The 15,310-nt window shown below is 49.4% G+C and overlaps 1 protein-coding gene across 7 annotated transcripts in view; it reads left to right on the top strand.

Moving 5' to 3' along the window:
• The window catches only part of PTPN6 (protein tyrosine phosphatase non-receptor type 6), a 583,776-nt gene extending 569,268 nt beyond the window's left edge, over positions 1 to 14,508 (top strand). For 4 of the 7 annotated variants that reach the window (XM_069650624.1, XM_069650626.1, XM_069650621.1 and 1 more), the window contains 3 exons: positions 12,316 to 12,401; positions 12,554 to 12,694; positions 13,732 to 14,508. In XM_069650624.1, the coding sequence (XP_069506725.1) occupies positions 12,316 to 12,401; positions 12,554 to 12,677 (210 nt within the window). In that variant the 3' untranslated portion in view covers positions 12,678 to 12,694; positions 13,732 to 14,508. The remainder of the gene's footprint in view (positions 1 to 12,315; positions 12,402 to 12,553; positions 12,695 to 13,731) is intronic. The other 3 variants (XM_069650623.1, XM_069650620.1, XM_069650627.1) reach the window with 1 other exon arrangement.
• The last annotated feature ends 802 nt before the right edge of the window (positions 14,509 to 15,310 follow it).

Below are 15,310 nucleotides of genomic sequence, written 5' to 3'. Positions count from 1 at the left end.
TTCCAGTCGCAAGGCACGGTTCCTGTTGCACCTTCTCACAAAGCCGGCAGAGAATGCTCTCGAACTGCGGCTCGCATGCCTTCGGTCTCGGGTTCGCGCCACGACTCGCACAGGGAGCCCTGGAGGTCCCGTGTGGACAAGAGCAGTCACAATAGACATGCGTCCAGGTCTTGGTCCTCATCCCCAGCGAGACTGTTGCGGCCTGTGGAGGTATCGACGCTGGCGTCGACTCGTTCGGCGCCGGGACAGTCAGACTAGGATGATGCTGTTCGTTCCTACCAGCCCACACTGTAGCGGCGTCAACACCCATGGCGCAGATTCCAGCATCGAAGCCCTCGGCTGTTTCGACGTCTATGTTCTCGATGGCGTTGATGTTCTCGATGCCCTCAGCGTCGAGGCCCTCGGCGCCCTCAACGCTTTTTGGGCATAATGTGTCTGAGGAGTTCCTGAGGAGGTGGTTAAGTCTGGGAGGCTGGTATAGGGCCCCAGGCCCTATTCTGTCACTTCTGGGTTTTCCAGACCTTTGACCGACATTTTTGAAGAGGAGGAAAGGTCAGAGATTGAAGACCCTGCTTCTCAGGATGAGGCTACGGGATTGTTGGTTGACAGCCCCTTGGAGGAGTTGAGGCAGACCCTCCATGATGCCAGTGGCCTGGACACTTCTCCGCAAGTTGAGTTTGGTAGGCCTGAGCCGGGGGCTCATGCAGACTCTTCCAACAGGCAACTCATGTCTAGGGTCTCCGAATACCTGTGGTGGTCCAGTCCTCCTGAGGATTTTATTCAGGATGACCTTACTGACATCTTGGACCAGGGTCCCCTCTCTGACCAGGTATTGCCCTTTCATTTTATGTTGCAAAAAAGAGTGTCATCGGCTTGGCAGGCTCCGGAATCTCTTCCGGCGGTCAATAAGAATTTGTCAAAAAAGTACTGCCCATCTGTTAGCGACCCCAGCTATTTGTCTACTCACCCCACTCCTGAGAGTTTGGTGGGTTAGGCGGCTACAGCCACCTCGAGGCAGCAGGCGTACCCTACCATCCCTCCGGATAGGGACGACAAGCGCTTCGATGGATGGGCTCGGAAGGTCTTTTCTTCAGGGAGCATGGCACTGAAAGCTGTCAACTCCATGTGTGCCTTGGCAAGATTTACACACACTCTGTGGAACTGTGCTTCCTTAGTGGCTGAGCATATTCCCGAGAAGGGGAGGAGAGGGATGGCTTCCTAGCCCTCATGCGTGATGGCAAGGATGCTATGTGTGAATCCCTTCAGTCGGATTTGGACACAGCAGACTGTGCCAGCCGGTCCATGGCGTCGAACACCGTCCTACGCAGGTTTGCGTGGTTATGGAAGTCAGGGTTTGCTCCTGATGTGCAAGCCCGTCTTCTGAACATGCCCTTTGATTGCGTTCATTTATTTGGCAGCAAGGCTGACGAGAGCCTTGAGAGGTTGCAGACCTCCAAAGCTGCAGCAAAGTCTTTGAGCGCTGCAGTACGTCAACCTTTGCCTTTTCTTCCTAGGGGACAGCAATGGAGGGGAGGTTCTTTTAGTTTCTACTCCTCTTTTGGTAGATCGAGAGGAGCTGCCAGTCAAAGGGGCCAACATAAGGGTACCCGTGGTAGACGGGGAACTCTGGGTGCCAAAGCCGCTCGGCAAGTTGCCTCTTTGCCTTCAGGCACTTCCCTAGCCACTACAGCTCAGTCATGAGGCCATGTCCCATGGTTGGGGGCAGACTTGCGCAGCATCTTGGAGAATGGTGTACCATTACTTCAGATGCGTGGGTTCTGGATATCATAGCCCACGGCTGCTGCCTTCCCTTCCTTCAGCGGCCTCACGACAATCCACAGGGGAAACTCTCTTTGAAGCTTCCGGATCCGCTCCTTGCGCAGGAAATCCTATCCCTGCTGGAGAAAGGCGCCATAGAACTGGTGCCTGTAGTGGAGAGGAACAAGGGATGGTATTCCCCTTATTTTTTGATCCCAAAGAAAGACAGGGGATTGAGACCCATCATGGACTTGCGTTGGTTGAACAAGCTTCTCAGGAAGTACAAGTTCAAGATGGTCACTCTTTTTTAAGTTCTCCAGGCCCTTCAACTTCAGGATTGGTTGGTGTCTCTGGACCTCAAGGATGCTTACTTTCATGTGCCGATTCATCCCAAGCACAGGAAGTACCTGAGGTTCGCGGCTGGCGACTCGCACTTTCAGTTTCGGGTCCTGCCATTCAGATTGACCTCCACCCTGAGGGTCTTCACCAAGCTGATGGTGGTTTTGGCAGCGTACCTCAGGAGAGGGGGGATTCACGTCTACCCCTACCTGGACGATTGGCTGATCAGGGCGCGTTCCCCCGAGCAAGCCCTGGATCATCTATCCGTCACTTGCCATTCCCTTCACAAGCTGGGCTTCTCCCTAAATTTAAAGAAATTGCGTTTGACACCTTCCCCGCGGCTCCAATACATCGGAGCAGTGCTCGACACATACCTGGGGCAGTGTTCGCCTCCCCAGGTGAGGTCTCATCACATTCTGCATATGGTGGACAAGTTTCAACCTGCCCAGAGTCTCCCGGATTTCCAATTCTTAAGGTTGCTCGGCCTCATGGCATCCTGCATTTTTCTGGTGCCAGAGGCCAGGCTGCGGATGAGATCCCTGCAGTGGCCTCTCAAGATGCACTGGTCACAATTCTCCGGCAGGATGCCGGATCCCATTCAGATTCCGCTCTCGGTCACCCAGGGTCTTCCATGGTGGGCCGACGAAGGAAATCTGATGAAGGGGGCACCGCTTTGGCAACCATTGCTGGAGGTGACGATCGTGACGGATGCCTCCCTCACATGTTGGGGTGTTCATGCCAACGAGTTGATAGCCAGCGGCCGTTGGTCTCCGTCGGAGTCCAGACTCCACATAAATCTGTTAGAGCTAAGAGCCATCAGGCTGGCCCTGAAGGCTTTTCTGCCATCTGTGCGGGGGAAGACTGTCCTGATTATGACGGACAACACAGTGGCCATGCATTACCTCAACAAAAAGGGGGGGGGGGCAGGGTCACTCCTGTTGTGCAGGGAGGCGATGCAGCTCTGGTTCTGGGCCATCCAACAGGAAATCTCAATCTCGGCAGTTCATCTGGCCCGAGACGAAAACGCAGCGGCGGATGCTCTGAGCAGGCAGAGCATGGTCACTCATGAGTGGGAGTTGGCTCAGGACGTCCTTTTGGAGATCTTCACCCTTTGGGGGAACACCACAAGTGGATCTCTTCCCCACCAGTGTCAACTGGAAGTGCGAGAGATTCTGCTCGTGGGAATTTCCCCCAAGAGGAGCCTTAGGGGACGTGTTCGTAGTGGAGTGGTCTTTCCCACTGCTGTACACGTTTCCTCCAGTCCCTGTCATTCCTCAGGTGTTGCGGAGGTTATGGAGGTTCGGTTCCCGAATGATCCTCATTGCTCCGAATTGGGCCAGGAGAGCGTGGTACCCGGACCTTCTCGACATGTCCATCTGCTCTCTGCGCCGTCTTCCCTACCGTGATGATCTGCTCTCACTGGAGTTATGTACTGTGGGATCCTACCAGTGACAGAGGGGGAGCAGGACTGGAGGAGTGCCCCTCTCCATAAACATTTGCCTCTCAGAAGATTGATCATGAATACCTGGAAAATAGCACAAGAAAAGAGCATTTTGTTTTATGTTGCTGGCAGGTTCTCCATCCAGAGGTCAGGTCTCTCAACCTTCATGCTTGGTATCTGAAAGGTTGAGATACAAGGATTGGGACCTCCCAGATGATGTGATGGAGGTGTTGCTTTCAGCCAGGCGGCCCGCAACAAAATCCTGGACCATTGCCCTAAGATCTGCGACTGGTGCAGCGGTCAGAATGTGGATCCTTTCCAATGTTCCATTCCTATGGTGTTGTCTTTTCTGCTTTCTTTAGCCCACAAGAGCCTTCAAGTGGGTCTTCTCCAGCTCTTTACACTGTACTTAGATTGCTGCCCATACTTTTTTTGGATAACCCAGTTCACTGTAGAGTGTAATTTGATTATTTGTTTTGATTTTGGTCCTTTTTAGTCTGATACATCTGATTTCCTGCCCTTTTGTTTGTGTTTAGGTGGATCACAAAGAGCTTTTATTTCTATCACTGATACCTCTACCAGCGCTTCCTCCAGACAGACCCTCACCGACATCCTCTTTGTCATTTCTTCGCCAGACCTATGGACACCACATATGGTCTCTGTGCGCTCTCCTTTTTCCTCCTCTTCCATTAATGGTGGCACCCAGTGGGAGGCCCCCTTGGTCCCCTTCCACTCCTCTAAGATCATCATTAATGTTTACCTAAATGGCACCGTCTTGGTCCAAGGCCCTCAGGCCAACCTCCTCCTCTTTGATAGACGCTTCCTTCTTTCCCTACTCCAGCTTCCTTGCCTCCTTCCTCTGCCACCTCTCTGGTGCTTTCCCCCTCTCCCTTGGCTACCTTGTCCTCTCCTCCTCCCTCCTCTGCCTACCCTCAGGCTCCTTCTACACTTCCGCAGGGAGTACCTCTAACATGTACCCCTCCCCGAAAGTGTTTCAAAGGTGGCGACCTTCTCCATATTGACACTCTAACTTCTCGATCAGCTGTCAAACACTCCTCTGGCATCTGCCGTCTCCTGGAAGAATTCGACCTTGATGTCCTTGGTCTTACCGAGACATGGTTCACGGCCAGATCTGTCACAGGTTTTGACACTCTCCTCCCTGATGGATACAAGATCCTCTGCACGCCCAGATCCAACCATCCCGGTGAGGGTGTAGCCTTGATCTTCCCGGAGTGGATTCCTGCCTCCATCATTCCTATGCAGGCCTACTTCTCCTTTGAATGCTTGGTCTGAAGGCTCTCTTTCTCTCCTGGACATTCTCTCACTGTGGCTACTATCTAGCAGCCACCTGGTCAGGTATCCTCCTTCCTCTCCCCCTCCCTTCTGGCCTCGCCCACTCACCTCCTCCTCCTCGAAGACCTAAACATCCACCTGGATGTTTCCTGTCCCTCCTCTGGGCTCTTTCGCAACCTCTGCGACTCTCTTTCTCTCTCTATTCTTCCCTCTGGCTGACTCACTCTGCAGGGCACACTCTGGATGTTCTGATCTCCTCAGACCTCCCCCTTTATAACCCTCTCTGCACACCTCTCTCCTGGAGTGACCACTTTCTCTTCTCTTCTCCTCTCTCTCTCTCTCTCTCTCTCTCTCTCTCTCTCTCTCTCTCTCTCTCTCTCTCTCTCTCTCTCTCTCTCTCTCTCTCTCTCTCTCTACCCCTTAGGCTGAGTCAACCCCCACACTGCCACCCACATTCTTGGTAATCTGACCCATGAAGCATGTGTCAGTTGAGGTTTTCACTGCTACTTTCTCTCCCCCTCCTGCACATCTGGCTGACTCACATCCTGACTTAGCCCTCTCTAACCTTGACTCATCTATCTCTGACACTCTTCATATACTTGCCCCTGTCATGAGGATTTGCTTGAAGCCCAAAGCCAAGTGCAACTCTTGGTACGACTCAGACCTCATCACACTTAAATGCAAGTGTATGGTGTCTGAAAGGAAATGGCTGGCATCTTGTGCCACCTCTGACAAACTGGCCTGCCGCCAGCTCCAAAGACAGTACCGTCTCTGTCCACACTAAAAAGCCGGGTGAATAGAGCGCGAAGGGGAGACTCAGCCAGAGAGGACACGGAGCAGGTCGAGCTCCCGGCGCTCTTCTTGAGAGAGGCTTAAAACCCTTTCCAGAGGCATTATTGCACTGCACCCTCCAGCACAGTGAAGGCCAGTTACCTATGGGACTAAATGATGCACGTGTTTATATGCCCTGCATTGCTGGTACTGCTTCAGCAATAAAGAGTTAAGCTTGCAACACAGGACCTTCTTATGTGTCATTTCACAACACATCCGCCACCTGCCTGCTGCTATGCCTACCTTCTTCGCCTCTCCATGTCGTCCTCAAATATAGCAGCACTGCAGACCAGTTAGAGCTACCCCCACCCACCATTTCCTGGTTTCTCCATCCTTTTTTTCCGATCCTGCGATGGCGCCGAATTCAGGAGTCTCTTCAAAGCCAGTGATACAGGAACTGATAAGAGGTAGAACTGCCGCGAGAGGCGCGTGTGCATAACCGTGCTGGCATGGCTACATTGCCATATGTATTTATTTTATTTATTTATTTATTGTTTGCTTGTTAGGCATTATACAGCAAGTAAAATACTGTTTCAAAGCGCCCACAGGGCGAAGGGAGTGAAACACATTGCAAAACAAAATATTTAAGAGCACTGGGAGGAAAAAGGGACGTACCTACTCCGCCTTGTGAGTATTCAGAACGTGCAAGTGTAGCAAGGAAACGGGCAGAGGGTGTAAGTGTAGGGGAGTCTGAGCTCCTGGGTGAGCCACAGAAGAAGTGCTAGTATTGTTTGTTTGTTTGTTTATTTATTTATTGTTTGCTTGTTAGGCGATTATACAATAAGAAAATACTGTTTCAGGGTGCCCACAGGGAAAGGGAGGGAGCTGGATTGGAAAATACATCAAACTACATAAAAACACAATATTTAAGAGCAGTGGGGCGAAAAGGAAAAGAGGACGAATCTACTATGCCTTGTAAGTATTCAGAACGTGCAAGTGCAGCAAGGAAGAGGGCAGAGGGGGTAAGTGCAGGGGAGACCGAGCTCATGAGCTAGCCACAGATGAAGTGCTAGGAATGTTGAGTGCTAGACGGCCCGGAGCCGCGAGAGGTGTAAGTGCGAGCTTCCAGGCGCATAGGGTGTAAGTGCAAGTGCAGAGGATAGACAGTAGCTGGGCTGATTGCATAGCTCTCAACCATTTGTGTTGCAAAGGCGGGTGAAATCACCCGATTTTATTTTTGGCGGGTGAGACGCCCATTGGAATGAATGGGCGTGCAGGAGGCTTGGCGGGTGACACCCGCCAAAAGCGTGTGAGTTGAGAGCTATGCGATTGGGTGCGGGAAGTCAGGGCCCGTGGATGCATAAGGGCTCAGGACACCAATCACAGCAACTGTGGGATTAGCAGGGGAGAGAATAAGGGAAGCCGCATTAGGTGTAAGTGTGAACCTCCTGGGCGGAGGGTGTGCCAATGCAAGTGCTGAGGGTAGACAGGAACTGGGCCGATTGAGTGTGGGAGCTCAGGGGCCCCAAGGATGCATAAGGGCCCAGGACACCAATCACAGCAACTGTGGGATTAGCAGAGAAGAAAGGAAGGGAAGGAGGAGGTAAAGAGGAAAGTCTTATGGAGCTTCCGGAATTTAAGGAAGTCCTGCTCAAGGCGCAGAGGGAGGGGGAGGCTGTTCCATAGGAGGGAGCCAGCTGAGGAAAGCAAACAACCACCTACCCTCTGTCTAGCAAAATGCTTTACACACAAAGTATTGGTGCCAGAGGAACGTAGTTGTCCAGAGGGAGAGTATTTAGTAAGATAAAGTTGAAGATAGTTTGGTCACCTCGCACAGATAGCCTTGTGGATGATGCAGAGGGATTTGAACCGGGAGGCAGTGAAAACTTTTTAGGGCAGGAGAGATGCGGTCCCTGGGCTTAAGGTCAAGGATATGTCTCATTCGCAGAGGCTTATTTACTGTGATATATACAAAGAGTGTCTCCACTGAGTGCTTTAAGTGGCCTGCCAAATTGAGTCAGGGTTCATAGGGCTGGGGTGAAGCTGAAAATGGCAGTGGTCTGTCAGGGGGTATGCGCCAGAATTAAGAGGCCACACTTGCCTGACCTCTCCCTGTAAGAGCCCCGGCTCGATTTTGCAAAAGGGCCGTGGCCTAACATGAGGCATTCAAATCAGGTAAGTGTTGGCACCTAATTGCGACACCGACCTCCTGCCAGGCACCACTTTACATCGATCATCACCCTCGCACCCGTGGTGCGAGGGTGAAGATCCCTGCATTTATAATGAAAGGGGTGCGCTGCAGGGAGGGGGGCAGTGCCGCAATTAAAAGGCAGGCATGGCTTTTTTCTAAAGCCAGAAGCTCTCACTTTTACGTGAGAGTTTCAGGCTTTATAAAAAGCCTTTGCTTCTGGTGGGCTGCAGTGGGGACATTAGGGAGCCCTGTGATGGCCCTGTCTCAGACACAATTGTTGGTGCCTGCCGGGGCTAGCCGGGGCCCACTTAAAGCCCTGTCTGTACCCATCTCACATTGGGTGTGGCTGTCTATAACCACATCACAGTAGTTGTGACTCCCTGTTCGTATCTCAGCGTTTTAACCATCCATATCCAACTCATTATGCTGTGCCAATCTCACAGTGCCCCTGACTGTGTGTACCCATCTCACAGTGCCCTTCATTGCCTTTACCCTCCTCACAGTGCCGCTGACTGCTTGTAACCATCTCACAGTGTTTCATTTTATGTATCAATCTCACACGGCATCTGTCTTTACCAGCCACACAGAGGTTCTGCCTGTACCCATCTCTCAATAGTTTCCGCTGTCTACAATATTTTACAGTGGTTCTAACTGTTTGCACGTATCTAACAGTCGTTTTGGTTTTGTCTGTCGGATGCACTGCAAGATGTGTGTTGGCAGTGTAAGTGTGCAGAAGAAGGAGTCTGACACAAAGGTGGCATATTTGGGGCTATAGACTTTTATTAGTAAAAGTAAAGCACAAGAAAACCTGTCTTACCCTATTTCTAAGAGTTTTTTTCCCTGCCTTAACTATAGCCCTTAGGTGACTGTCAGGGTGTCTGTTAAAGTGAAAGTGTCCACTGTCCAGTGTCAAGAACCCCCTACTTCTGGCACTTATACTATAAACTAATAAATAAATCAGCACTGGGCTGATCCCAGGGGAATGCCTGTCTTCCCCTGGGTTATTGTCAAAGTTCCACACAATGTCTCCTTGGTGGCCAGTAGAATGCCTCCCTTCTCCCAGCGTTCAGTCTCAAACAACCTGGCAGAATGACTCCCTTCCCTAGGTCACAAAGTTCCAAATAACAGGCCTGGTGGGGCGATTGCCTTCCCCAGGTCACAAAGTTCCAAATAATACACAATGTTCCCCTGTTTGGGCCAGGAAAATATCTCCCTTCTCCTGGCGTTCAATTTGCAAACAACCTGGTGGAATGACTCCCTTCCCCAGGTCACACGGTTCCAAAATTACAGTTTCTTCATGAGCCAGGAGAATGCCTCCTTTCCCCTGGCATTTGGTCTCAGTCTCAAATTAGCCCAGGGGAATGATTCCCTTCCCCAAGCTTGTTGGATCTTCCTCCCAGTCCACGTTACCAGGAAAAGGACTCCCTTCCCCATGTCTCCTTATTAGGTTTCACACTCGCAACACAAAACTCTCAGTGTTGTGAAGGTATGCAACCCTGGTTTCTCTCTTCTTCTTTGGTTTGGCCCACTTGGTCCACTTTCCTTCGAAGTACTGCCACAAGCCGGTCCGATAGCACAGTGAGTAGAGAGCTTGCTTTGACATCTGTGAAGAGCCTGCTGATGCAGGTTCGAATCCCAGCAGGGCCAAACTCAGCCTTTCATCCTTCCAAGGTCGATAAATGAGCACCATACACTGTGGGTAATAAGCAGCGCTCAGATACCCGCGGGGTCGTAGCGCTATATAAATGCTAAATTAAATTAAAATTAAATTAAAGGAAGATGACTTGCATTGTGCTCTTGGTTTGGGTCCTCGACCCTTGTATCTCTTCTTTGGTTTGGCCCACTTGGTTTACATCCCTGCCAAGTACTGCCATGAGTAAGATGATTCGTATCACTCTCTTGGGTTGGGTCCTTGAACCCGGTTTCTCTTCTTCCTTGGCTTGGCCCACTTGGTTTACATCCCTGCCAAGTACTGCCATGAGGTAGATGACGTGTATCACTCTTTTGGGTTGGGTCCTCCACCCTGGTTTCTCTACCCCTCTCTTTATGTCACCTTGGCTGCCTCACGTGTCAAGTACTGACACACAGGAGATAGTCCTGTTCATAATCTAGGTACCAGGTTTGTAATTCCTGCACCTTTCAGCCCCTATCAGTCCTCACGCTTCTTCCATTACCTTGTCTGCACCAGGGATGGGTGGCCGGTTCTTCCTGAGGTACTTCTGCTGCTCGGAGAGTTGTGTGGGTTTCTCCGTGACTCGGTTCTTTTGCCTTTTGGATCTCCTGCCCGGCCCTTGAAGTGATGGTATGGATGCTGCTTCTTGCGTTCACGTCACCATCTGGCAGCCTCCCACTACCATCTGGACATCGTCAGGTGAAGGAGTCCTATTGTCCTCTTGACTTCACGAGCGGATTGCTCACGCCTCTGTCCTGGCCTTCTCCTCATCCCCTTCTGCTTCTGGGCTTCACAGTCTCTCGTCCTGGTTTGCTGCGACTCTCTGATATGCAGTCCTTCTTTTGTTCTTATGGCGTAGGAGGCACCACACCTCTGCAGAGGTATATACCACTGCAGTTCCTCCTTCTACACTGGGCCACTCATTATGTCTCCTGAGGGCCACCACTTCTCAGTACTTGCATGGCTGGTAGTCTTCATGTTTCTGATAGTCTTCTTTGTGATAGTACTTGAGTCAGCTATACTATTTTTATCGTCATCAGTCTTCTTCATCTCAGTCCCGGTAAGGAAAGGAATAGAATTAGCTACTCGATCTAACGTAGATCCGAACTAACAGACTTAGACGACAAGTTAGTACAGGAGTATACTCTGACACTTTCTAAATAACTCTTTCCAGATATTATAAGCTTTGGCTTCTCAAGACCAGGAGGAAAAGGGTGATCTATCATGGGAAAAGAGTGTTTAAGTCCTCCGTCTCACATCCTTATCCCCAGGAAGGGAGTTACTCTCCATAAAGCCCTCCCTCATGAAACCACCCCTATGGGGACCATTGGTTAGTGGCCTCACCTCCCTAGCCTCATGGAAAGGTGTTCCTCTCTGGGGAGAAGTGACGAGAGTATGTGAATCATCACATCAGTCCAACTGTTTAGAGATGGGTACAGGCAGAACACCTGGGAGATTATTAAAGACAGTAGCACTGTGAGAGTGATGCAGAAAGAAACTACTGTGAAATGGGTATAAGAAGTCAGTGGCACTGTGAGATGGGCACAAACTTCAAACTGCCAGAGGTTCGAGCTTCCCAGTCCTGGCGGCGAAGCTCTGGAACCCCCTACCTAATGAGCTCAAGAATGTCCCCTCCCTCCAATCCTTCAAAAGCAGAACAAAACACTGACTCCACGAGCAAGACGTTATGGCGGCCACTCCTATGTAACACTGGCTGCATGCTGCACCTTCCCGACTACCATTTATATACTTCAGCTGTATATTACCCTGTAAATGTATGTATATATTTATATATGTGTATGTATATATAATTGTAATCTTTAACTGTCTTCTGTAACACTTTCTTGTAACTACCTTTCTAAACATGCGCCCTGATGCCGGTGGGCAGGCTGCACAATATAAATAAACAAATACAAATACAGATGGGGAAGACCACTGCAAGATGCAGTCTGCAACATTATGGGATGAATGTAGGAACCACTGTGGCATGGGTACAGGTAGAAGCATGATGCACTGTGTGTAGACAGGGCCAATGTGAGATGTATACACACAACCACAAAGTATAAAATACTGAGAGATGGATAAAGAACAAACCACTGTCAGATGAAAGCAGCCAGAACTATTGTCATAAAGGTACAAGCAAGAAACACCACTGTGAGATGGGTACTGTTGGAGGCAGGAGTCATCGTAATGCATTATATGACACTGGCGTTTTAGTACCTGGGTTTGTCCTGTAGTGCAGGCTGGCAATGATCTGGGATTTCCGTAGGACATTGCAAATTGCATTTTGGTATCAAGTCAACAGTTGCAAGTTTGACTTACACATGCATCAACAAAACATTTTGTGTTTGATCAATTTCATGAAGGTATATTGTGTTGTGGAAGACTATGCCCTAACTGTGGTCGGCCAACACAGTAGAACTGAGGGAGACAATGTGTGTGGTCAAAGAGTGCTTTGTGGGTTGGCTATGTCAGTTCCTTGTTCTGTTAATTAGTTGCATGATCCTGTGGGAGACTAAGCGGCACCACCCCATTAGAGAGTAGAACAGTTGTGAGTGACAGTAGGGTGTACGGGTAGAACTATGGTGCAGCAAGTGAAGACAGAACCACTGTGATATGAGCACAGTTAGGGCCTATGTGAGGTGTATATAAGCATTATAAACCAATGAGAGAGGAGTACAGACAGGGCCACTTTGAGGTGGAGTAAGCATTAAGCACCACTGTGAGTACCTGGCGACAGCTAGACGTGCCTCACCCCCCGGTATGCCGGCATGGTTGTAAGGAGAATACTTTGGGGCATAAATACTCCTTGCACTGTAACATGTCTCTCTTTTTTGTCGTGTCTTGTAGAAAAATTCAGAGTCTCAGTATGGGAACATCCAGTGCCTTCAAGGGTCGAAGAACACACACAGCAAAGCCGCGCGCAAATCATCAAAGTAAGACCGCCCTATGAGTGTCCACTCAAACGTCTCACGTATATGAATTCTTCTGCCTCCCTTGCTTCCCCGGTCTTTTACCACTCTCTTTTCTGAATAACAACTCACCGCTCGCCGTGGTTGTCGTGGACCCACACCTTGTTTTCTCTCAGGCAGAAAGATGAGGGCATGATCTACGAGAATCTCCAGGCCAACCGGCCGAGGAAAGAAGACAAGGCGAAGAAGCAGAGACCATCCGAGCAGGAGAAGCAGAAAGGGTCCCTGAAGAGGAAATGACACCAACAACATGGAAGGTAAGAGGGGGCTCGGCTCTTGAAAGCTGTAACAAATCACCCCAGCCACATGAGAAAGAATGTATAGAAAAAATAAGATGACAAATAAAACATGGATATCAGGAGCCGGTGCGGCGGGTACTTACGCACTACTGCTTAACGTCAGATGTTCCCCGCACAATTTAGTACCTACTGAAAATGTTATCTATATGTGGTTTTTAATTAAAATGTAACCTCTCACAAATTGCTCATGCAAAAAGGTATTTTTTTCCAGATTTCAGTTGCATCATTTTAGCAAAATCATAGCTTGTGTGAAATCACATGTACCTTACAACCCAAAGCGATGGAGCGTTGCATGTTTTTTAAAGCAACCTAATAAACATTGTTTGATCACAGGCATAAACAAACATGCTAGATTTTAGTAAATCAGAAGTTAGCCTAGCTAAATTTGGAGAACTACCTATTTGCAACTGAAGGTGAAAAGGATTTAAAATGTTCAAACCCCAATTTCAACATGGAAATGGAGCAGAGTCAGAGTAGACCCACCCATTCCTTCCTTTCTCTGTCTCGATTTCATTTGACAGAATGTTTGTTTTGTTGTGTTTTTATTGCATTTTAGTTGATTTTATTTTGATATGGGTTTTGCATTCAAATTTGAATTGGTGCGACCTGATTCAAACCAAGAGGCACCTATAGTTTGAACTGGTTTGAATGGATACGAGCCACGAACTGGGCAGATGGAACATTTTAAGGTTCGGTGAGTCGGTTCAGTAGGGCCCTGACCGATCCCAGCTGCTTCGAACCTGCACTTTATTGATTCCAAAAATGCTTCCAGCCGAGAACTTGAAGGCTTGTCCACCCTTCATTAAATCAGAGGGGGTGCAAAGTGGTTCCCAACAGATGATGCCCGTCAGAAATTGCCCACTTAAGCAGAGATACCCTTGAGCTTTGCTTTTTTGGAATGAACTGCCTGCTTTGTTTTATTGGTGTTTTTGTCGAATACTGCTGCTGTGTCTTGAAAATGCCCAACTCACTCTCCTCTCTCTTTTATCTTCCAGACGTGTGATGAAGGATGGCGACCAAGCTCCAGGATAGCCTTAGACCTCCGCCCAAGACGTCTCTGTCGTGCCCCATCTGACCATCTCCCTTGCTACCGGCTGTGCCCAATGCACACTTGCCCAGCTTGGCTCTATTCCTGCACCTAGAAAACTTCTATGCCCCCTCCAGTCTTCCCTGGAAATGGTGTGCCTAATATAGAATATGGTTTGGTGGCCCGTCCTGCTCGCAATCAAGGCGCCTCTGACTCCTCTTCCCCCTACAGTCATGGAGGGCCTGAGTTCAGGGAGAGAAAGCCCTGATATTGATGGGGCCCATTTTGGGTGGACCAATGTGGACCTCTGAGACTTGCACCTACTTGTACCCCTGATGGTCACTCCCTTTCATTGGTGATTCTCCATGGGTGGGTGATGCATGACCATTGATTTCAACATCCACCCACTGCAATCATGGCATCCCATGCTTTTGCATGATGGCACGGTTGGCACTATTCCCACACCTGCTGTGCTTCTATCACAATGTTTACAACGTGATAACCCCCCCCCCCCTTCAAGAGCAATCCCTGCCCTCCTTGAGATCCTCAACCCCACGAGTTACCCGCGCAACCTTGTTCATCCCTCAGTACGCAAGAATGACTTTCCATCCCAGTCACTGAGGTTGGGGGGGGGGACGACCCTGTCCCGTGCACAAAGTCCTACACTGTTCATGCGCATTTATTGCGCCTTTGTCAATTCACAATAATTTAAATAAAGTTAATTCTGTTTTGTAAAAGGAAAAAATGAAGTTTGTGCCTCCCATCCATTCGTGACAGGTCTTTGCATGTTTATCATGTATCAGTCTTTAGACTGATATTCTACTCCGAGTAGCATAGTTAAGAATGCCCCTTCTCTCCTTACCTTAAGCTTTAATCTGGAAGCGGATACCTCATATACAAACCGTGTTTCCCCATGTGTCACATTTTCATTCGTTTTTTATTATTTACTCGAGGATTGAACATTGATGGTGAGGCTAAAAATGAATGTGGGGCTAGCATTGATAAGAGTCCAGAGGCCTGCTGCTTCCCCACCTATATGTCAGATAGGCCTAGGCCTCATGTAAAGTTTCAAGTTTGGTGGAAATACTGTCCAGCATCTAGCGATTCCCACTCCAGCCGATGGCAAGGGCAAGAATGGCGCTGTTAATCCCCATTCTTGGAACCCATAGGACTCCAGCGAGGATTTGGAGTAGTTACCACGGGCGGAATTCCTCCATTTTTTGGTGGTAAAGTGGAAAAAAGACCTCCAGCTATACGTAATTCTGTTACTACCGCCTTATGGGCATGTTCTACTTTACAGCCCTGCTCACTGCTCTCAGAGAGGCATAGCTCCACCTCACTGAGGATATGATACACTATGATAGGTTATTTATAACACGCTTAATACCCAGAGGTTTCTAAGCGCGGACCCAGGGCTGTCACAGGGTGTGGTGAGGCCCGGGGCAAAAGATTTGGTGAGGCCCCCTTATGATTATTTGCACTGGCCAGCGGCAGCATGGCCAGAAACGGACACGAGAAATATTCCCTTGAGGTTTTGTGTGGAGGAA

This window comes from Ambystoma mexicanum, chromosome 3p (assembly GCF_040938575.1).
Source record: "Ambystoma mexicanum isolate Mex_15411 chromosome 3p, UKY_AmexF1_1, whole genome shotgun sequence".
In the NCBI taxonomy this organism is placed as follows: Eukaryota; Metazoa; Chordata; class Amphibia; order Caudata; family Ambystomatidae; genus Ambystoma; species Ambystoma mexicanum.
The sequence above is the reverse complement of the archived record's forward strand: the minus strand, read 5'-3'. Positions and strand labels throughout refer to the sequence as shown.